The 24,646-nt window shown below is 44.6% G+C and overlaps 1 protein-coding gene across 2 annotated transcripts in view; it reads right to left on the bottom strand.

Annotated features, from left to right (window-relative positions):
* Positions 1–1,034: 1,034 nt before the first annotated feature.
* ano9b (anoctamin 9b) overlaps positions 1,035–24,646 on the bottom strand; it is a 52,647-nt gene continuing 29,035 nt past the window's right edge. For both annotated transcript variants that reach the window (XM_028447752.1, XM_028447754.1), the window contains exons 16-24: positions 13,239–13,293; positions 6,399–6,496; positions 5,967–6,163; positions 5,355–5,507; positions 2,785–2,929; positions 2,554–2,655; positions 2,167–2,260; positions 1,984–2,096; positions 1,035–1,180 (exon numbers count right to left, since the gene is read on the bottom strand). In XM_028447752.1, coding sequence (XP_028303553.1) covers positions 1,147–1,180; positions 1,984–2,096; positions 2,167–2,260; positions 2,554–2,655; positions 2,785–2,929; positions 5,355–5,507; positions 5,967–6,163; positions 6,399–6,496; positions 13,239–13,293 — 991 coding nt within the window. In that variant the 3' untranslated portion in view covers positions 1,035–1,146. The remainder of the gene's footprint in view (positions 1,181–1,983; positions 2,097–2,166; positions 2,261–2,553; positions 2,656–2,784; positions 2,930–5,354; positions 5,508–5,966; positions 6,164–6,398; positions 6,497–13,238; positions 13,294–24,646) is intronic.

Below are 24,646 nucleotides of genomic sequence, written 5' to 3'. Positions count from 1 at the left end.
CTCCTGTTAGGAGCTGTTCGTTCCCTATATGACCGGAGTCAGAGTCTGGTCCGCATTGCCGGCAGTAAGTCGAAATCATTTCCGGTGAGGGTTGGACTCCGCCAGGGCTGCCCTTTGTCACCGATTCTGTTCATAACTTTTATGGACAGAATTTCTAGGCGCAGTCAGGGCGTTGAGGGGGTCCGGTTCGGGGGCCTCAGTATTGCATCACTGCTTTTTGCAGATGATGTGGTCCTGTTGGCTCCAACATACCATGACCTTCAACTCTCACTGGATCGGTTCGCGGCCGGAATGAGAATCAGCACCTCCAAATCCGAGTCCATGGTTCTCGACTGGAAAAAGGTGGAGTGCCTTCTCCGGGTTGGAGATGAGGTTCTGCCCCAGGTGGAGGAGTTCAAGTACCTCGGGGTCTTGTTCACGAGTGAGGGAAGGATGGAGCGAGAGATCGACAGGCGGATTGGTGCGGCGTCTGCAGTGATGCAGAGTCTGCACCAGTCCGTCATTGTAAAAAGGGAGCTGAGCCAAAAAGCGAAGCTCTCGATTTACAGGTCGGTCTACGTTCCAACCCTCACCTATGGTCATGAGCTTTGGGTCATGACCGAAAGAACAAGATCGCGGGTACAAGCGGCCGAAATGAGTTTCCTCCGTAGGGTGGCTGGGCTCTCCCTTAGAGATAGGGTGAGAAGCTCAGTCATTCGGGAGGGGCTCCCTAGTGAGGCGTTCAGGGCATGTCCCTCCAGAAGGAGGCCCTGGGGAAGACCCAGGACACGCTGGAGAGACTATGTCTCTCGGCTGGCCTGGGAACGTCTCGGGGTCCCCCCGGAAGAGCTGGAGGAAGTGGCCGGGGAGAGGGAAGTCTGGGCCTCCCTACTGAGGATGCTGCCCCGGCGACATGGAAACGGCTAAGCGGGAGAAGATGGATGGATGGATGGATGTAATATACATCTAATGTAATATAAACCAAGGCGGTTCTCATTCAGGTATTTTCTATTTCAAAGATTTTCTGTAATGTTGTGATGAATCAACAAATCCACTTCAGTCCATTTCCTTTATTTATACACAACAGTTAAAATACACAATGTCTTGAATAAATGAGAATTCATCCATTATTTGTCTGAACACGAAGTTTTTATATCAAATTTGCAGTCAGACGTCTGTTGATTGGCAGCGTTTGATTTCTCTGTTAAAGTGAAAACAAAAACAAGTCATTGAGCAAATCATTTCCACACATTAAAGTACTAGCTACATTTGTAACCTGTGGATAGCACCTTATGCTAGCCAACGCTAGCCCATAATAATCCTCTAAGAGGAACTTTGTAGGTTTCAGATGTTTACATTTGAATGAGACCAGAGGTTTATTCCATAAAACAGGTTATGTTCAAACTCTGAGTATGTTCAGGCTCAAATGAGGGAAACTCTGAGTATCTCGTTCCTAAACGTGAGGTATGTTCTTCTCTGAGTATGTTACCATGGTAACATTCTCCATGAAATGAACCTGCTCACTGGCAGGTTTTATCAAAGAAACCCAGGGTTTCTTCCTGGCTCCGCCCACACATTTTTTTTTCATATTATTCCCCGGTAGTCACATCCTTGGCGTGATGAAGTGACCAAAAAGCGTGACTAATCACGGGCGATTTAAGCGACTATAGTTCTTAGTGAACGCACCTTTAGAACAGGCTCATACATCTCTATAAACACCTGATTATTTCACCATCATCTTGAATAAATCCCTCTCTTCTGGGTGGTTGCCATGGCAGCTCGTGTAATCTTTGATCCATTGATGATGTCTTTTTATGGCGCTCGTGAACGTAAGTAACCCAAGGTTTACATACTCAGGGTTGATTAACCCACTTTATATCAGCTGTAATGAATCAGGGGTATGTTGACCTAGAGTTTATGGATAGACTCAGAGTTTGTTGAACCTCCTTTAAAGAACACAACAATGGCCTACCAGGACCACGAGGTGTCATGTGATCTACTTACTGGAGCTCCTCCTTTAGTCGATCTAGTTTATCATGCAGACGATCGTTCTTCACCTGAATGGGATTGTTGGGGACGAACCAGGCAGCAATGAACTTACAGAACACCACCACATGCTGCAGAAAAACACCGTTAGCTAATAAATATAGTGTCACATGTTTCTGTTCAACCAATAAAAACACAAACCTCAAAAAGAATAACGAAGGCAAAACGAATGGCCAGAACCAACCAGAACTGAGACGTAACAGTGTAGTCTTCATTATTTCTGTAGTCTCTGTAGCTGTAGTTATTACACAATAAATAATAAAACATCATTATTACACAATAAATAATAAAACATCATTATTACACAATAAATAATAAAACATAATTATTACACAATAAATAATAAAACATTATTATTACACAATAAATAATAAAACATCATTATTACACAATAAATAATAAAACATCATTATTACACAATAAATAATAAAACATCATTATTACACAATAAATAATAAAACATCATTATTACACAATAAATAATAAAACATCATTATTACACAATAAATAATAATTAATATTCGTTACCTGCACTGAGTGACGTTATGTATGAAATGAAAGTCCTTTTGAACCTGTGGGTGATGGATGAACGCTGTAGACAGAGAGTCGTTGATGTAGCCCTGCATACAGCTGGAATTAAACACCACAGAAGAAGAATTAGGACCAGCTCACAACACAAGAGGAGGAGGAGGAGGACGAAGAGGACGAAGAAGAAGAAGAAGAAGAAGAAGAAGAAGAAGAAGAAGAAGAAGAACTCACTCTGTAGTAGAACTTCCTTTAGCACATGGACCGTAGTGGTAACGATAGACGAGACGAGGAACAAAGTCTGACGTCACTCCAATAACCAGACCGTTAGCGATAACGGCTAGCACGCCAACCGCCTCCAGCACCTTGGTCCACACACCTACAGACACATAAGAGTTAAACTACAGACACAAGAGTTAAACTACAGACACGTTAGAGTTAAACACCTACAGAAACATTATAGTTAAACTACAGACACGTTAGAGTTAAACACCTACAGAAACATTATAGTTAAACTACAGACACATTAGAGTTAAACTACAGACACATTATAGTTAAACTACAGACACATTAGAGTTAAACAACAGACACATTAGAGTTAAACACCTACAGACACATAAGAGTTAAACTACAGACACGTTAGAGTTAAACACCTACAGAAACATTATAGTTAAACTACAGACACACTAGAGTTAAACTACAGAGACATTAGATTTAAACTACAGACAGTTAAACTACAGACACATTATAGTTAAACTACAGACACGTTAGAGGTAAAGACCTACAGACACATTATAGTTAAACTACAGACACATTAGAGTTAAACTACAGACACATTAGAGTTAAACTACAGACACATTAGAGTTAAACTACAGACACACTAGAGTTAAACTACAGAGACATTAGATTTAAACTACAGACACGTTAGAGTTAAACTACAGACACATTATAGTTAAACTACAGACACGTTAGAGGTAAAGACCTACAGACACATTATAGTTAAACTACAGACACATTAGAGTTAAACTACAGACACATTAGAGTTAAACTACAGACACATTAGCGTTAAACTACAGACACGTTAAAGTTAAACACCTACAGACACATTATAGTTAAACTACAGACATGTTAGAGTTAAACTACAGACACATTAGAGTTAAACTACAGACATTAGAGTTGAACTACAGACACGTTAGAGTTAAACACCTACAGACACATTATAGTTAAACTACAGACATGTTAGAGTTAAACTACAGACACATTAGAGTTAAACACCTACAGACACAAGAGTTAAACTACAGACACGTTAGAGTTAAACACCTACAGAAACATTATAGTTAAACTACAGACACATTAGAGTTAAACTACAGAGACATTAGATTTAAACTACAGACACGTTAGAGTTAAACTACAGACACATTATAGTTAAACTACAGACACGTTAGAGGTAAAGACCTACAGACACATTATAGTTAAACTACAGACACATTAGAGTTAAACTACAGACACATTAGAGTTAAACTACAGACACATTAGCGTTAAACTACAGACACGTTAAAGTTAAACACCTACAGACACATTATAGTTAAACTACAGACATGTTAGAGTTAAACTACAGACACATTAGAGTTGAACTACAGACACGTTAGAGTTAAACACCTACAGACACATTATAGTTAAACTACAGACATGTTAGAGTTAAACTACAGACACATTAGCGTTAAACTACAGACACGTTAAAGTTAAACACCTACAGACACATTATAGTTAAACTACAGACACGTTAGAGTTAAACTACATACACGTTAGAGTTAAACTACAGACACATTAGAGTTAAACTACAGACACATTATAGTTAAACTACAGACACATTAGAGTTAAACTACAGACACATTAGAGTTAAACACCTACAGACACATAAGAGTTAAACTACAGACACGTTAGAGTTAAACACCTACAGAAACATTATAGTTAAACTACAGACACTTTAGAGTTAAACTACAGAGACATTAGATTTAAACTACAGACACGTTAGAGTTAAACTACAGACACATTATAGTTAAACTACAGACACGTTAGAGGTAAAGACCTACAGACACATTATAGTTAAACTACAGACACATTAGAGTTAAACTACAGACACATTAGAGTTAAACTACAGACACATTAGCGTTAAACTACAGACACGTTAAAGTTAAACACCTACAGACACATTATAGTTAAACTACAGACACGTTAGAGTTAAACTACAGACACATTAGAGTTAAACTACAGACACATTATAGTTGAACTACAGACACATTATAGTTAAACTACAGACACATTAGCGTTAAACTACAGACACATTAGAGTTAAACTACAGACACATTAGAGTTAAACTACAGACACGTTAGAGTTACACTACAGACACATTAGCGTTAAACTACAGACACATTAGAGTTAAACTACAGACACATTAGAGTTAAACTACAGACACGTTAGAGTTACACTACAGACACGTTAGAGTTAAACTACAGACACATTAGAGTTAAACTACAGACACGTTAGAGTTAAACTACAGACACATTAGAGTTAAACTACAGACACGTTAGAGTTACACTACAGACACATTATAGTTAAACTACAGACACATTAGAGTTAAACTACAGACACATTATAGTTAAACTACAGACACATTATAGTTAAACTACAGACACTTTAGCGTTAAATTACAGACACAGAGTTAAACTACAGACACTTTAGAGTTAAACTACAGACACGTTAGAGTTACACTACAGACTGCTACAGACACACAGGATGCTAACCGATGTCGTTGGTCTTCCTCGGTACCAAACGTTGTTCTAAACAGACCATCTTGATGGCGTCCAGGCGGATTTCAAAGATGTTGTTGATTAAAGCTAAAAACGGAGCGAGAGGAAACGCTGCCACAAATATTGTGGTGAAAGAAAACTGAACGACTGGAAAACAGAAAGAGATGAAATGTCACGTCATTGAACATTGGTACATTTACAGGTGTGTGAATGATAATAAATATCAAATGAGCTTTTAATAACTTCACTTATAACACGTGGTCACCTTAACAATCTATTATCAATCTGTTTTTGATCCATAACTAATCAATATCCAATCATGGTTGTCCTTTGTCATTTATGTCCCAAACATGATAAGTAAATAAAAAGACAAGCATTACATTTGATTTAGTTTGTATAATTCACATAATCCAGAATGTCAATCAGCTGCATTATGAATATTTACATTACATCCACCAAGAGGACATTTAACCACTTTTATCTTCAAACTAAAGTTGCTCATCTTGAATGTTTGTGTCCATTGTTGATATTTTATCAGGTGAATATCTAAACATTAGTAGCATTAGTATTGTCTGTTGGTCAGTTGTCCAGTAGGAACAGACTTACCCATTTCAAGGAACTCATTGAACAGGTTGAAGGAATCCGTACTGGCCAGGTGATAATTCTGTAGCCACACACGGAGTTTACAGATGTCACATTGTTCAACGTTTCCACGTCCATAACGACAGCTTTTCCTGTAGCACTCGCCACATTTTCTCTGTAGTTTCTTTGCAGTTGTTTTGCTGATGAGGTTCTTCAACAAGCTGCAAAACACATGAAACATTGGTTCTACTTTATCAGAACCAAAATCAATGATTGATCACAGTCCATCAAAGTCGAGTAGAAGTTCTGGTTCAATGGAACAATAAGAACATGAAGACAAGCTGGTTTTCAGAGTCACGAGACCAATGTTTATTTGATCTGAAACACTTACATTGTAGATTATGTGTATAATTTATTATAATATTATTATCATTATTTTTAAAATCAAACACTCACGGGACGGTAAACTCAAAGATGTTGTTGAGCGTCTGTTTCAGTAACAGGATGACTGCCATCTGGATGAAGAGGTCCGTCAAACAACCGCTAGGATGGCACTGCCAAATAAACTCAGTTATTGTTTATTGTTCATGCAGTTAAACAGACACAATGGTGTTTAAAGGTGCAGTCTGCTCATTGAGCCCCGCCCTTTGCTGCTCCTGCTGCCTTTGGCAGATTGCCAGAATGCACCGCGACCGAGCATAAAGAACCAATCAGAGCCAGGATTGTGTTTGATGGACTGTCTGACAGCTGTTGCTCACAGGCCCCACCCCTTTCCCATAGCTAGAGCGCCATCTTTTTTACAGTGTGTGTATGGTCTGGTGGAGTAGAAGATGGAATTGGTGACTTTTCTGTTTGAAAGGTAATTCTGTAGTGCATGTGTTGTTCATGTGTGCGTAGCAGCCTCCGTGTGGGCTGCTGTAAGTGACACTGTTGCTGCTGCTGCTGAGGTGTGTACACATTGAGATAGAGAAGCGCTGCAGTAATATGCTTTTAACAGAGCATGTTACATTACTGTGATGGTGCTGTCAGGCTAACGCTAGCTTGTTAGCTCCTCTGATGGAGGGACTTTGGAAAGTTTGGAGGCAGGACAAGAGAGCAGAGGGGAGGGAGGGGGAGTGAGGGATCTGAGAGTTGCGGACTGCACCTTTAAAGCATTAAGGACTTATTAACATGATTTTATGGAGTGTTGGAAAACAATGCTTCTTAAATCACATGATAAGGTTCAGTCGTCTCCTACGAAGGTTCTATGACTCAGGTTCTGTTCATCTGCTGCTACAATAATGACATCCAGTCCTCATTGAGACTTTATATAAACATCACCTAATCAATAAAAGCACTGGAACATTCTAAGGTCTTAATTCAAAACACTTTATCCCTGAGGGAAATAAAAAAGACAGAAGATCATCATCATCATCATTCATGTAGAACTAGACACTGGTCAATGAGCAAGGGTTCTGATCCAATGATGGAAACACAACCTTCCTGCTCCGTGAGGACTGAGAGCTGATGATGTGTCTGTGAAAGATGTTCAACAGGAAGTGAAAATGATCTGTTTACCTAACGACAGTGTGAAGGAACAATTCCCAGCTATGATTCATTTTGGATTCAATGATGTCAGTAAGGATCAGTCTGAGGTTTTAAAGAAGGAGTTCATTGGTTCGTTGGAAACAGTGAAATACTTGGATTCATCTGCTCATTAGATACGTTATGAGACGGTGAGATGAAAATATTAGTCTGAGACTGACAGCGAGTTTAATGGTAAAGTGTGTAAACGCATATTAGAGAAGATCAAATATGTCAAAGCTCTGAGTTTTACAGAACACTGGCTGGATGAGAGTTAGTGCTACACAGTGTGATGCTAACGCTAAATGCTACACAGTGTGATGCTAACACTAAATGCTACACAGTGTGATGCTAACGCTAAATGCTACACAGTGTGATGCAACGCTAAATGCTACACAGTGTGATGCTAACGCTAAATGCTACACAGTGTGATGCTAATGCTAGATGCTACACAGTGTGATGCTAACACTAAATGCTACACAGTGTGATGCTAACGCTAAATGCTACACAGTGTGATGCTAACACTAAATGCTACACAGTGTGATGCCACGCTAAATGCTACACAGTGTGATGCTAACGCTAAATGCTACACAGTGTGATGCTAATGCTAGATGCTACACATTGTGATGCTAACACTAAATGCTACACAGTGTGATGCTAACGTTAAATGCTACACATTGTGATGCTAACACTAAATGCTACACAGTATGATGCTAATGTTAAATGCTACATATTGTGATGCTAACACTAAATGCTACACAGTGTGAAGCTAATGCTAAATGCTACACAGTGTGATGCTAACACTAAATGCTACACAGTGTGATGCTAACACTAAATGCTACACAGTGTGATGCTAACACTAAATGCTACACAGTGTGATGCTAACACTAAATGCTACACATTGTGATGCTAACACTAAATGCTACACAGTGTGATGCTAACACTAAATGCTACACAGTGTGATGCTAACGCTAAATGCTACACAGTGTGATGCTATCACTAAATGCTACACAGTGTGATGCTAACACTAAATGCTACACATTGTGATGCTAACACTAAATGCTACACAGTGTGATGCTAACACTAAATGCTACACAGTGTGATGCTAACACTAAATGCTACACAGTGTGATGCTAACACTAAATGCTACACAGTGTGATGCTAACACTAAATGCTACACATTGTGATGCTAACGCTAAATGCTACACAGTGTGATGCTAACACTAAATGCTACACAGTGTGATGCTAACGCTAAATGCTACACAGTGTGATGCTAACACTAAATGCTACACAGTGTGATGCTAACACTAAATGCTACACATTGTGATGCTAACACTAAATGCTACACAGTGTGATGCTAACACTAAATGCTACACATTGTGATGCTAACGCTAAATGCTACACAGTGTGATGCTAACACTAAATGCTACACAGTGTGATGCTAACGCTAAATGCTACACAGTGTGATGCTAACACTAAATGCTACACAGTGTGATGCTAACACTAAATGCTACACATTGTGATGCTAACACTAAATGCTACACAGTGTGATGCTAACACTAAATGCTACACAGTGTGATGCTAACACTAAATGCTACACAGTGTGATGCTAACATTAAATGCTACACAGTGTGATGCTAACACTAAATGCTACACAGTGTGATGCTAACACTAAATGCTACACAGTGTGATGCTAACACTAAATGCTACACAGTGTGATGCTGATAGAAATCATGGATATGGAAAGAATCACTAAAAATCATCCACAACATTATCAACAACTTCAACAACGGGAGATTAATCAAGTAGATGAATTGGACCCAAACAACTTTTCACACTGGAAACAAGACACAAACTGTCATTACTACACAGAGAATGAATTCAAAGTGGAAACAAAGAAGGAAAAAGGTCTGTCACTTATTCACTGTAATTGTCGGAGTATGTATGCAAATTTTGAAGACATTAAGGATTACATCTCCACATTGTATAGGTTTGACATAATAGCACTGTCAGAAACTTGGCTGAAAGAAAAAAAAGGCATGGATTTTATGATAATAGGATATAAATTTGTTTATAAGAACAGAGAATATAAGAGAAGCATTAGAAAAAAAACTATTTGTATTCGGAATTTTTCTGGACCTAAAAAAAGCCTTTGACACAATTAATCATGATATTCTAGAAGAAAAACTTCAAAATTACGGAATAAAGTACAACGCCTTAAAATGGATTAAAAGCTATATGACAAATAGGAGACAATATGTTGACTTTGAAGAACACACATCAAAATGCCAAACCATACAATGTGGTGTTCCACAGGGTTCAATTTTAGGGCCAAAACTGTTCATTTTATACATAAACGACATTTTCAAAGTCACAAATTGCCTCAAACTAACGTTGTTTGCAGACGATACAACCATCCTATGATCAGGTAAAGACATTAAAACTCTAATAGAGTCAACAAATGAAGAACTATTAAAAATTCAAACATGGTTAGATGTAAATAAACTAGCCCTAAACGTCAGTAAAACAAAATTCATTAATTTCAGAAAGAGAAAAATAACAGGAGACATAAGACTGAAACTAAACATGGAAATAATAGAAGAAGTAAAAGAATATAGGGTACTAGGAGTGTGGATGGACGACAAGCTGACCTGGAAAAAACATATACAAATAGTTAAAAACAAAGTTGCTAAAAGCAGTTACATCCTATGGAAGCTTCAACAAATCCTACAAACCAAATCACTTAAAACAATCTATTCTTCACTCATAGCATCACATTTAAATTACTGCTCCGAAATATGGGGTAATAACTACAAAACGTATCTTGAACCACTATTTAAACTACAAAAAAAAGTTATAAGTATTTTACATAAAGTACCACACAACACACACACAAATGAATTATTTGAGAAGTCAAAATACCTAAAACTGCAAGAAATAATACACTACAACACACAAATACACACATTTAGGGCTTCATCTAAAAAACTACCACATCAAATACAAAAACGTTTCACATACAATCAAAATTCCTACGACTTCAGACATAATAATGTGTTTAGACCAAACAGGGTTAAATCAAACGTTGGCAAACATAGTACTGTGTATAGAGCCATGAACCTCTGGAATAACCTTGACACAGAGACACAACAATCTGTAAATCTGAAAGGATTTAAGGAGAAAACACGCAGGATTTTTCTACACACATACAGATCTCAAGTCAACTCTTCATTGAACTCTACAGCGACAACATGGAACTCATCAACTGGTCATTGAGCCATTGACTCAATCTTCACGACAAGGCGATCACTACAGCACAAACCAGCGTGTCCTAAGGACACATACCCAGGTGGATATGTCATGGATGCATGAGGGAGAAGCCAGATGCTCTGTCTCTCTCTGCTGACAGTGGAAGATGTGGAGGACATCTATCTGCTAGGGGTCATGATCTTTGGCCTGCTAATGATGGGGGTATGTGTCTGTGCATGTGCCTTTCTGATGGATCGTGTGATGAGGCGACTTTCCGAGGATATGAAGGTACTTTGAAAGAAGAAGAACTTTTCGTTTGGAGAGTTGGAGGAACGTAAACAACGACTGGAAAAGAAAGCTCGAGGAGATACGGAGAAAAAGGACAGAGAGGAGGAGTAACAACAGGAACAATGACTGCAGACGAGAACATATTACATAAAAAAGGACAAAAAAAAAAAAAAAAAACGTTAATGAAAAGAGGTTTGATGTAAAATTATCTGTGTTCAAATCAGGGGATGGATCTAGATAAGCAAAATGCTTTTTTCCGTCGCCCTTTCCTACATGAAAAAAAGACAAAAAAAAAAAAAAAAAAAACAATGATGTGATTTTGCTCTGAATGTCAAAGTGAATTTCTGTGATTGCAACCATGTCGGAAATGAACTGAATAAATAAATAAATTAAAAAGCTAAAAGCTACACAGTGTGATGCTAATGCTAGATGCTACACATTGTGATGCTAACACTAAATGCTACACAGTGTGATGCTAACGCTAAATGCTATAAACTTCTGTGGCGTATTAAAAAATTTAAATACGCTAAATGATTTTAAACCAAGCTTGTGAAGCTGTTTTTCTCTCAATTTCAGTGCCTTCATTATTTAATTTTACTTTACATTGTTAATTGCACTGACTGAACCAATTACATTTGTTATGAAATACCAGAAAATGAAAAAAGCGGATCAGTGTATCCCTAATCATCTATTCCACAAAGTAGACCTGACATTATCAAGGATTTAATCTGAATACCTTTGTGTTTTTGGTTTTACTACATTTTATAGAAAACCTTCAGATCTACTTGGACCATTATAGAAGCAATGCTAATCCATACCAACCATTATAGAAGCAATGCTAATCCATACCAACCATTATAGAAGCAATGCTAATCCATACCAACCATTATAGAAGCAATGCTAATCCATACCAACCATTATAGAAGCAATGCTAATGTCACGATGGGGTTTTATTTTGGAGGGCAGGTAGGAGATCGTGGACTCCCTTCCAGCAGCTTTCTCCTGCTGATTGGCCTCCAGCTGCAATGGATTAGCTGGGTATAAATGTGGAGGCTTGGGTTCACTTCAGGGCTGGGACATTGCTACTTGCTGTTGCTGCGACTTTGGTTCTTGGTTTTACTTTTGTTGTTTTTTCTTGGTTGCCTCCCTGGACTGACCATGCCTTGGAGAACAATAAATACTGGTATGATGCACCTGAGCTCCGCCTCCGTCCCTGCATTTGGGTCTGAACCCACACATGCCCGTGACAGAATGTCCCAGCCCTGAAGTGAACCCAAGCCTCCACATTTATACCCAGCTAATCCATTTCAGCTGGAGGCCAATCAGCAGGAGAAAGCTGCTGGAAAGGAGTCCACGATCTCCTGCCTGCCCTCCAAAATAAAACCCCATCGTGACAGCTAATCCATACCAACCTTTATAGAACCAATGCTAATCCATACCAACCTTTATAGAACCAATGCTAATCCATACCAACCTTTATAGAACCAATGCTAATCCATACCAACCTTTATAGAACCAATGCTAATCCATACCAACCTTTATAGAACCAATGCTAATCCATACCAACCTTTATAGAACCAATGCTAATCCATACCAACCTTTATAGAACCAATGCTAATCCATACCAACCTTTATAGAACCAATGCTAATCCATACCAACCTTTATAGAACTAATGCTAATCCATACCAACCTTTATAGAACCAATGCTAATCCATACCAACCTTTATAGAACCAATGCTAATCCATACCAACCTTTATAGAACCAATGCTAATCCATACCAACCTTTATAGAACCAATGCTAATCCATACCAACCTTTATAGAACCACGTATGAAGATGACTTCAAACCTTTACTGGTCCATAGCTCAGATCCATTATATTGTCAGGGATGGATTGACCAATGGGAATACTGGGAGTTTTAATGGTGGGCTGATCAATATCAGACCAATGGACGGCTGTTTTTATATTTTTAGTTGCCTTGGTAACTGTCCCTATGAGAGAGAGAGAGGTGATGACTGATTGGTCCAATAAGATAAGTTCGATCCTCCCTCATCCAATCATCTTTAATGATGATGAGCAGCACAGTAAATATGTATATATATATACATATATATATATATGTATATATATATATATATATATATATATATATATATATATATATATATATATATATATATGGTGGCTTTTCTTACCTCTTCTAGTCTGAATCCTGCGATGCGTACATAGTGTCCTGGATGCCCATTTATCCTTTAGAAAATAAAAAAATAATAAATGATTGGGTTAGGGTTAGTAAAGAGAGATGAACAACTATCTGATGTGAATCACATGATCAACATTCATGTCAGCATTAGAATAACGACCAATCCCAACAAAGGCTTTATGTGATTGATTTTGTGTATTTTTCTGTCATTTTTGTTTGTTCTTTTTGACCAGAGATTTTAATCAATGGGTTTGTCTCTATGACCGTGTTTTATCCTGATATTTTTAACCCTTTATTTATTATTCCTGCTATTTTTAAATCTTTTTTATAATGCAATAATAACAAGGAGAAGAACGGGCTAAAACAATCCTTTATTCATTCTTTAATCCACCCTGTATAATGTGTGTGTGTGTGTGTGTGTCTATGGTGTCAGTTTGGACCGCGGGGAGCAAAGGGAGATATGAACTAATCACTGGTAAAAATCCCAGTAAAACTCTGTAAAACAATCACCAGTAATAAATATTATCTCCCTGGTAAATACAGTAGCTCTAATAACTGGTAAAATGATAAACTGATGATATTACAGTTTGTGAATGTAGTATGAAGACGCACTTACTCTGCTTCTGGGTCCTAGTGCCTGCCGACCGGTGAAGCCTGTTCTGTTTAACGTGTTTACTGAGGTCCGTGTGTGTTTAATAAGTCTGTGTGTGTTTAATGAGTCTGTGTGTGTCCGTGTGTGTTGTTATGGCAAAAATTGTTAGTTATGTTTATAAATACATTTACTCATGTATCTTATTCCTTTAAGCCTTAAGTTGTAACTTTCATTCTAACCCTAACCCTTTCCTGGCGGATCCGCGTCGGGGTGGTTGGTCTGCTGGCTGGGGGCGCCGGGCCCCGTGGGTGCCGTGTCTGGGCGGGGGTGCCCCGGGGGTGAGTCTCTGGGTTCGGCGTCTCGGGGTGCGCCCCCCCACCGTCTGCCCGGGGACGGGCTGCGGTTCGGCGAGGTGCTGCGCCGCCTTGGGCGGGGTGGGGCTGGTGGCTGGGGCCCGCTGTCCTCCGGGCTGTGCTGGTGTCGGGGGTGTCACATGTCGGCGCGGGGGTGGTCTCCGTGGGTGAGGGGGCTCTGCTGGCAACATTGATGTGGGGTTGCGGTGCCTGGCTGGGGGAGCATGGGTTCGCCTACCTATCAGTCCGTGGCTGGCGGGGTGGCCCTGCTTGGGTGGTTGGTGGCGTCCTCTCTCGTCGGGGGGGCCGGGGCCGCCCACCTGTGGAGGGTGCTATGTCGTGGTGTCGTGCGGGCCTTTGCTGGCCCTGGTGTGGGAGCTGGCCTCTCTCCTGCGCGGTCGCCTCCTGCTTTGGCGGGGCGGGCCGCTCTGGGCCGGCTGGGGGATGTGGCTGGTGCCTGGCTCCGCCTGGGGGGGGGTCCCGCTGTGCTCCGTATGGCCGCCGCGGTTCGGGGGGGTCTCCGGTTGTGCTGCTCAGCGCGTCTCTGGGGCCCGCGGTGCCGTGCGCCCTTCTGCGCCGTCTGCCCTCTCCGGTGGCCCGCCGTGCAGATGGGCCGGGCTCCTACCAGACAGGCCTCCTACATGGACACTTCACATCACTCACTCTCAGCTGGTCTGGCTCACCCACTTGTTGCACCACACTCACATACCCAACCCTTGGGGGGCTGGATAGTGGGGCTCGGGGTGGAGGGGGCCTTCGCCTGCGCTACTAAGTAGTGGCGCGGGGGCGGCACTCCCACCTCTGGCTGCCCTACTAATCCCTCCAATTTTAATTACACCTCAACACACCACCCCCCGGAGGGTGGGACCACCACTTCCACCCTCCGGAGCTATTGCACCACATACACATATATACACATAGGCTGGATGGGGAGCACCGCTCCCCTCAATCCACCCTTTTTTAATAGCACTTCATACATTCACTAAACACATACATTCACTCAGGGGATAGGGAAGTGCCTCTCCATTGGGGAATGGAGAGGCACCATAACAGGGTGGTGTGTAAATTCACACATCTGGGCCTGTCGGGTGGGGGCCCGGCCCCTCTGTTGATGGCTGGGCTACCGTGTGGGGATCGGGGGGTGCGGTCGGGCGTGGCGGGGCGGTGGGTCTCTGGGGGCGTGGAGGGGTGTTGCTGGGGGCTCCCTTTGCGGGGTCTCTCCGGGCAGTGCCGGCCTGGTGGGGCGTGGGGGTGCCCCTTCCCTGCGGGTGGGGCTTGGCGCTTGTCTCGTCTCCTGGTTGCCTTGGGGGCGGGCCTCGAGGCGTGTGGGTCCGGGGCGGCTTGCCGCGCCGGTGTGGGGGGTGGGCGCGCTGGGGGGTACCGGCGTCTGCGCCGGGGTTGGGGCGGGGTTGCTTAGCACTCCGGGGTGGTGCTCTTTGCTGGGGAGCGGCTCTAGCTGTTCCGGGGGTTGCGGTCGGTATCGGCCACTTGGTAGGTCTGTCCTGCTATCTGCGGGCTGGCAGGTGGGTGGGTTCTGCGCCTTTGGCTGGGGGCTGCTGCTCCGCATCGGTTGTGTGCCATTGGGGTCCCTCTCTCCTGTGGTGGCGGCCGCCGGTCGCTCTTGCGCCGGGGGGGGCATTGCCCCGTGGCTTGCGCTGTCTGGTGGGGGGCGGGACCTGGGCAGGTGTCTTTGTGCCGCCTGGGGCTGCGCGGTCTTGCTGGGTTGTGGCCTGTTCGTGGGCTGGGGGGTGGGGGGTGCCCCCCGCGGGGGTCTGGCCCGGGGGCTCGCCCTTGGGGGTTCCCTGTCTTGCGGTGGTGCCCTTTGGGTCCGGCAGGTCTGGCCGGCTGGCTGGGCCGGTCCTGGCGGGGGTCTTCCGGGGCGTGTGGTACGGGCCGCGCCCTGCCATACCTGTGGCCCCGACTTGGGCGGCGCCCTGTGAGCCGGGCTCTGCGGTGTGGCTGGGCCCTTTGGTGCGAGGGGGCTGTCTGGGGCGCATCGCGCGGGCGGCATCAAAGAAAGGCGATCTGGCGCGCTCTAGGGTGCCTGGTCGGTGCGTCTGGGGGCCGGCGGGGCGGCTTGCAGCATCCCCTTGGTGCCCTCGGCGACATTTGGCGTGGTTGTCGTCCCTGGGGGTGCTGCTCTCGGTGCTGCTTCCGTTCTGGGTCCTTCTGGCCTGGGGTCCAGACCCTGCTTGCTCTGGGCCCACTGGCTGCCCGTTCCGCGCGGCTCTAGCCGTCTGCTGGGCGGGGGCCTTGGCTCCTCTGCTGGGGTCTTGGGCGGGGGGCTCTCTGGGCCCTTCCCTTGGGGGGGTTAGGTGCTTGGGTGGGTTGGGGCTGGATGCTGGCGGGGAGCCTTGGGGTTGGGGGTTGGGGTCGGTAGGGAGATGCGCTGGGTGCTCGGCTGGTTGGGACTTCCTCGGATGTGTGTGTGGGGGGTGGTGGCTGCCTCTCGGCCTGGGATCTTGGGGGCATCTGGGGGGTTGCTTGGCCGCGGGGGGGTTGCCTGGGGCTCCCTGGCCCCCGCTCTTTCTGCTGGCCTGGCTGCATCTGCGGGCCCAGGGCAGTTCCTGGGTTTGTAGTAGCGTTTTTTTTTTTTTGCACATATACTGGTATACGATGCACTGGCACGCCTTGGGATGTGGGATAAAACTCATACTGGGCTTAACTTTAGACACGTTAATCCCAAATACCTGCTTTAGGTACTACCACTCACTCATTCCCCCTGTTCACAGCCACCACCATTATAGCTAAGCTTCACACTTGTCACCATACTGGCTGGATTACACAACATAATAAGCACAATTTATTCTACAACCTCACATCTCACCCTCACTGCAAAACAGTCTATTCTTCCCCACCTTTTCTATATCCTGCCTTGAGTCTCTCCTCCCTTTCCCCTCCCCTTCCCCCTCCCCCTCCACTTAGGTGTAACACTGCTCTCCCTTTTTATATCCTCCCTATAATAAAAGATTTCTTTCCCTTCCTTAGGAAGGGCTGGTGATGGTCACAATTAAGCAATAAAATAAATCAATGTATTTTATTGCAATAACAAAACATGCATTACTGTCTCATAATGATTGCACTTCCTGTGGTGTTGACCTTTGACAGCATGTGCAGACAAGTAAAAAAAAAAAAAAAAAAGTTGTAACTTTCATTGTGCCTCCTGCTCTACTTCTAGCTGGGTCAGGTCATCTTCCCAAAACACATGCCAGACACAGAGGTATCCTCTATTATCACACACACACACACTCACATAATCACACATACACACCCAATACACATCCATTCATACACACAAGCACCATACACGCACACACCTCCAGCACAGGTGACAATCAGGAGATACCAGAGAACTGGTTGTTTTGACCTAAGAAGAAACTGTCTCTTTTCACCCTCTTCTTCACCTCCTCCTCTCTGTCCTCTTTATCTCCTGGGGGGAGGAGGGAGGGGGACTGAGGGGGAATACACGTGATGAGTTAGAACTGTGGGCCACTCGATCATCGGACGTCCGGCCGGGCGGTCACTAATTTTTGTCCATCTTTGTACTCTTTTTATTTAGTTTTATAATAAACCTTTTTTTTATAAAATCATCATCTTTCGACTGGACTCCATCATTCAACCAGAGCAATAAATCATGTCTTCAAATGAGGTCAACCGCAAATTTGCCGTGACAGTGTCAACATGTTTATGTCTCTGTCCATCCACTCTTTTCATTATATCCATGTCTTTTAAGGCTTTTATTACATAATGTCGGCTGTAGTCCAGGCCGCCGCCATCTTGGATTATGTCGTCACCAGCGCGTCATCGCCGCAGAGTTGCACTAGCACAGAATGAGCCAAATAACTGTTAAGAGGTCTTATATTAGTTTATTATCTTTTTAAAGTTGTGTTTTTTGTGTCTTTAGACTCCAATTACATTTATGTATATAATATGTTCCCTACAATATAAACAGGTTCACAATATAATTATTTTTTATAGTTTCTGTTTCCACTGTATCCAGAATAATAATAATAATTCTCAACAATAACTATTGATTAATTTGTCACATGACTGTTCCAGGGTTTGTTTGTTTTATTTAGTTTCACATCTACCTGTAGATCTATGTTTTTTACACTGATGACAACTTGTTTGTAGTTTTATTTCAGAAAGTTTCACTTTTACAGTTACAGTTAGAAACCTTTGTTAATTGAATATCCTAGTTACATTACAGTAACCACATTAAACTATATCAACTAAGTAACCATGAAAACAAGGCACCATGAACATGACACAAAACTGGCCTGAAAAAAAAAAAAAACACATGAAAATAAAATAAAACAAACTATTCCAAGACATAGTCCCGGAAACAAGCAGGAAGCCTCGACTACCTCCCAGTTCGGGAGACCGTACCCAGGACCAGGCCAGGCACAGGTGAACCAGGCGAAGCATTAACTGGTCCCATGCTATCCCTCCCAGCCGAGCAAGGCAAAGGAAAAGCACCCGGGCTGCCATGGGGGGTAGTCAACTCTTGCTGCGCAGGAGACATGGAAGGGGCACGACCAGCCACAGGCACGGCAGCCGGCAGACCATAGCGGCGCAGTCTATTATAATAAACTGTCTGGTGTGGGGGGTCCTCAGCAAAAGGACTATTTATCCAATATGTGACCCCAACCATGTCATCTGTGTCCAAACGAGCCAGTACCAAGTAAGGACCCTTCCAATGAGGAGCCAGTTTGCGACGGCTCTCCGTGGTGTCGTTGAGCCATACCAGGTCCCCCACCTCATAGGGTTCGTGCCTCATCCTGCTGTCATACAAAGCTTTCTGTTTTAAGCTTGCTCCAAAGTTATTGTCCCGTGTTAGACCAAATGCTGTCTCCAAGCACCCAAGGAGGGACTCTACAAAACCCTCCAGAGACACAGGCCCCACATAGAGCCGGCCAGAAGAACCCAGCAACACATCCACTGGAGTACGGGCCTCCCTGCCATGTGTGAGAAAATAAGGTGTGAACCCAGTACTCGAGTGCACACTGGTGTTATAGGCAAAAGCCACCTCCGACAGGAAACAGTCCCACTCCCCCTCACATGACAGGAGAGTCTTAGCAAGCTGATCAAAAAGGGTCCTATTAAACCTCTCCACCATCCCATCAGACTTCGGATGGGAAGGCGTGGTGTGTGTCTTCTTCACGCCCAACTTGCAACATAAATGTTTCACGACCTCTGACTCGAATTGTCTGTCCATGTCAGTGTGTAGTGTTTCCATAACCCCATGCTCCAGGACCTAATCTTTAAAGAGACACTCAGCGACAGTGGTGGCTTTCTGATCAGGAATAGCGTAAAGATTGTCAAATTTAGTGAAATAGTCCTCGACAACCAAAACATAGCGGTTCCCACTGGACGTCACAGGCAATTCCAGGATGTCAGCAGCAACACGCTGGAATGGTCTCTCTGACTGCGAAGTCCTCATGGGGGCTTGATGATGGGGCACCGGGGACTTCCTCCTCTGACAGTCATAACACTGTTCACACCAAGTAAGTATGTCAGTGTGCATGTAGGGCCAATAACACACAGCTCTTGCGTGTGCTAAAACATGTTCATGAGCAAGGTGAGCTGTAAGAGGGGTGCCATGAAGATGTTGCAGGTCCTCTGTGACCAAGATGGAAGGAACCACCACCTGGGTGGCCAGGCCAGCCTCGGAAAGACAAACAGCTCTGCACAGAAGACCATCAACCAACTTCAACCGAGGAAACTCGTGCCACAGCTTCTTCAAGCCCCGGCTAGCACTTCTCAGCCTCCACCGAGGAGGTCTCTGATCCTCTTCCAGCCAGGCCAAAACTTGGCCAATATCGGCATCTTGTTGTTGGAGTTCCCTCACACTGGAGCCATCATGTGACAGGGTATAGATCAAAACCTGATCTTGATCAGCAGCATCGCTGCCAGAAGAAGGTGTTGAATCCGATGCTGAGGCAGAAGCTGGTTGGGAGGGCTCAACCGAACACACAATGATTGAATCACTGTCCATGGCTGTTTGTGTGCCGGTGCTTCTGAGAGTGGTGGAGGCCCCTTGGTCCAGCGCCGCCTCACTGACACCAGGTCTGCGTGACAGAGCATCAGCATTGGTAAGTTGGGCACCTTTTTTGTGGACAATCACCCACTCATAAGGGTCCAGCTCCAGGGCCCAGCGACATCTATGCCCCGTCCTGTCATTGTCAATGATGAGTTTCCGAAGATCCAACAATGGCTGATGATCCGTAACAATAGTGAACTGATGAAGTCCTGAATAATGCCTAAAACTTCGGACAGCCCACACAATCGCCCACAGCTCTCTATCAAATGTGGACCACCGGCGTTCAGTCGCTGTGAGAGATTGACTAGCGTAGGCCACCACCTTCTCCTGACCGTCAGAGTCTTGCGCCAACACAGCACCAACTGCTACCTGAGACGCATCGGTGTACAGTTTGAAAGGCTTAGCAAAGTCAGGATGACAGACGACCGGTTCTGCACAGAACGTCTCAAAGGAATTCAAATGCCATCTGGCAGTCTTCTGTCCACTGGAATCGGACATTCTTCCCCGTGAGGTGACTGAGAGGAGCGGCACGTTGAGCAAAACCCTTGACAAATCTTCGATAATAGGAGCAGAGACCCAGAAACGCATGCACCTCTGTAGCTGACTGGGGTACCGGCCAGGTCTTCACCTTGAGCGTGTTTCGAGGGGCCGGACGGAGCCCCTCAGCCGAAATGACGTGACCCAGGAAGACAACATTGTTGCAAGCGAGATGGCATTTCCTGGCATTCAGTCTTAGTCCAGCTTTCTCAATCTGGCCGAAAACCTGCCCCAGGGCCTCAAGATGATCTTCAAATGTTTTGCTGTACACCAGTATGTCGTCAAGATAAACCATGCAGATGTGCCATGGCAGCCCCTTCAATACCAGCTCCATGACCCGCTGGAATGTTGCTGGTGCGTTGGTGAGACCCATGGGCATGGACCTGAATTGGTAAAGGCCCTGGCCAGTGGTAAGCGCAGTCTTGATGCGATCCTGCTCCGCCACTTCCACCTGCCAGTAACCGTCAGAGAAGTCTAGTGTGCTGAACCAGTCGGTCCCTGCCAGGGCGTCCAACGTGTCGTCCACTCGCGGCAGTGGATGAGAGTCTTTAATTGTTACTGCATTCAGGCCCCTGTAGTCCACACAGAACCGCCATGTGTTGTTTTTTTTTTTTTTACGAGTACCACAGGAGAAGACCAAGGACTACAGCTCTCCTAAATGACACCGTCCTCCAGAAGACACTGGACCTGCCTCTCAATCTCCTTCCTCTTTTCTGGAGAGGTCCGATAGGCTCGTCGTTTAACTGGACGGTTGTCACCTGTGTTGATGTGATGCTTGATCATATCAGTCTTAACTGTGTGACTTCTACCAGGAAGGAACACACCCCGATGCATCTCCAGCAAAGCCTGCAGTTGCTGCCTCTGCATATCCATTGCAGCACATTCAGATAAATCTGGCAGAGGATCCGCTAACCGTTGAGAACCAACAAGCTCCGTGGAGTTAAATATGTCACACTCGTTAACATAGTGTAAAACCCCCAAATGTGAGCCAGGGTGTAGTGCCAGTTCATGGTCAGTAGGATTCAATAGCCGCACGACAGTGTGCCCATTAGTAACCGGCGCCACAGTACGTGCAACCACCAGACCCATGCTGTCCCGAAGCTCAGGCTCCACATAGCCCAAGTAAGAGGCAATGGGGGGGCCAACATGTTTAGAAGAATCTACCTAGACAGGTACAATCATCTCACTGAAAGGTGGAATGGTAACATCAGTAGACACAGAAATGTTACAACACATAGCAATGAAGTCCACAGACAACATAAGAGAAACATCAGTGTCACTGAGGCGGAGAAAGCCCCGACCCACATCTAAAATAGCTTGAGTTTGTAGCAAAAAGTCAAAATCTAACAGGACAGTCTGCGTGGATCCCCGCACAACATGAACAACCTGCTCATAACATTTTCCCCCTAACTGTATAGGGAGAGTCACAGTCAAGGTGTCCAATAAATTTCCATTTATGGCCCGACCAAATGTATACTGAGTCTGTAACACACGTTTACGTAAGGATAGGACAGACATCTTAAATTCCTCAGAAATCAATGAAACAGTCGATCAGCATAGTAACATCCATACCTTCCACCAAACCTTTAACGTATGCTGTAAACTTGGACTCGCTCACCATACACAAGTCCCTCACTGGGTCAGGAGCCGAAGCAGTTGAACCCTCACGTCGACCCTGTGGTGATGAAGCTGGTATCCGGGTCTCAATGCCAGCTACTGGAAGTTTCCCCTCTCCGGCCGGCGTGGGGAAAGAGATGGAGTGCACCGAGAAGGAGACGAGAACCTCACCTCCCGTCTCGGCTGTCGTGGCTCAGAAGGAAGGGGTACTCCAGAGTTTCGATCCTCCATCCGTCGTGGCGAGAAGCCCGCAGCGGCGTCCCGGTGCATCCGCAATCGCTGGTCCTGTATCCACTCCGATATCCGCGTTGTGGAGAATGGCCCCTCAGCTGATCATCCCTCTGGAAATCTCTGTCGACAGACCTGCAACCAACTCTGCCACAGTCACAGTGACAGACAGGCCGCCAGTCCCTGCGTCTGTAAGCTGTCCATCCTGGATGTGAGTCGTTCCACAGCATTGAAGAGCTTCTCTGCAGCATCAGCATTGGCGCCCACAACACCATCGAGAGAGGACACCACGGCAACTTGAGGTGGAGGGAAAGGTGCAGCAGTTACGGTCGCTTTCAGGGACAGCCTGGCCCGTTCACAACGACTTGCTATTATCAGGGCCTCCTCCATGTCAGTCACTCCCTGCTCATGGCATTTAGCTTGAAGAGCAGGATCAAGTCCAGCAAGAAAACGTCTGAATTTCTCACCATCCAGCGCAGCTTTGTCATAGTTTGGAAATGCCTCTGCCACAAGCCTGGAGATGTCAGCAGCATAAACCTCCAAACTTTCATCCACCTGGCGAGGTCTTGCAGATACACACGTCTGAAAGTATAACAGGAACTGCTTCTGTCCAAACGCCTCCTTTAATTTCTCTTTCATCCGTTCAAAGTCACACTGTACATCCGGGGGAAAGCTATCCCACAAAAGAAAAGCTTCTCCATCCAGTATAGTTGGCAGAAGATTCACCAAATTAGCATGAAAAACTCTGCGGCCTGCACGTCCCGTCTGGGCGTGCACAGCAGCTTCAAACTGTTTGATCCACGTGCTAAATGGCTTCTGGCCGTCCCCACGAAATGGCGGCGGGAGCTCCACTTTAACACCACTCACGTCAGCAGCCCATGAAGCAGCAGGTTTGGAATAATCCTCATCCATGTCACAGTCCACAGTTTCGGGCTTCCGCGTCGAAAACATGCTGTTACCCGGGCAAACACGAGCACTGCTAGCCAGAAGAAAGAAAAAAAAATCCGACTAGAAAGTCCAGTAATTGTCCACTAAATAAACTGTCAAAACCAGCCTACTCTCCAGTTACCGGTGCCACCAATGTAACTTCCGAGTTATAGGGGCTCTAACTTGCTGTGGTAGACAAGAACACACAACTTATGCTCTTGGAGCGCCAGGATGGACATCTCCGTTTATTTTCATTTTAAAACACTGCCGGTAACCACCGGACACACACCGATGACATCACTCACATACAAGGCGCATCATAACACCACAGCACCAATTACAGCGCTCACACTATGCTAGCAGACAGAGCTAATAGAAAAACGTGACTTTTACAGATATTTACGTAATATTACAAATATTCTTTTGGTGCTAAAGGGGTAAGGAATTATTTATGAACATATTTTAGAGTAGAAGGCGGCCAGAAAGAAAGTAGTAGCAGTTTCCGCCCGCCGTGTACACTGTTAAACAAGAGAGGGATAAATATATAGCGCCCTCTGTTGTTTAAAAAAGTACTGCCATTAAATTTTCAGAAAATTGATATCAACCGTGATACCTATGAATCGATTTTTAACTGCCTTATGATTAATCGTTACATCCCTATTTTTAAAGCTGTAAATGGCTTTGCTCCTCCATACTTTACAAACCTCTGGTTTAATGTCCCTTATAAATCCCTAACAGATTCCTAATAGATTCCTAATTCCTGTAGCCCGTCGAAACCTCCTTAAAGCTGCAGTCCAGAGACATGCTACTGCAGCACCGCTTCACTGCCAGCTGATGACGGAAGATCACCCACAGACACCAGCAACTCTTGCGCCGTTAGAAGCAGAGCTGCTTCAACGCCGACCGGAGCCGATAACAGAGACTTTCTTACACCTTTCTGCAACCTGAACATCACTAGATGTTCCCACACAAATGCCCCAAAGCCAGTCAACTCCGGGGAAAGAAACTCCACCGCAGACAGCTGTGATCCACTCGCCGGACGTTCCCGGCAAGTATAACAGGTGCACACTCACTGGAGTCGCGGGTTAGCTTACCAATAAACA

Source organism: Gouania willdenowi, chromosome 5 (assembly GCF_900634775.1).
Source record: "Gouania willdenowi chromosome 5, fGouWil2.1, whole genome shotgun sequence".
Classification (NCBI taxonomy): Eukaryota; Metazoa; Chordata; class Actinopteri; order Blenniiformes; family Gobiesocidae; genus Gouania; species Gouania willdenowi.
The sequence above is the reverse complement of the archived record's forward strand: the minus strand, read 5'-3'. Positions and strand labels throughout refer to the sequence as shown.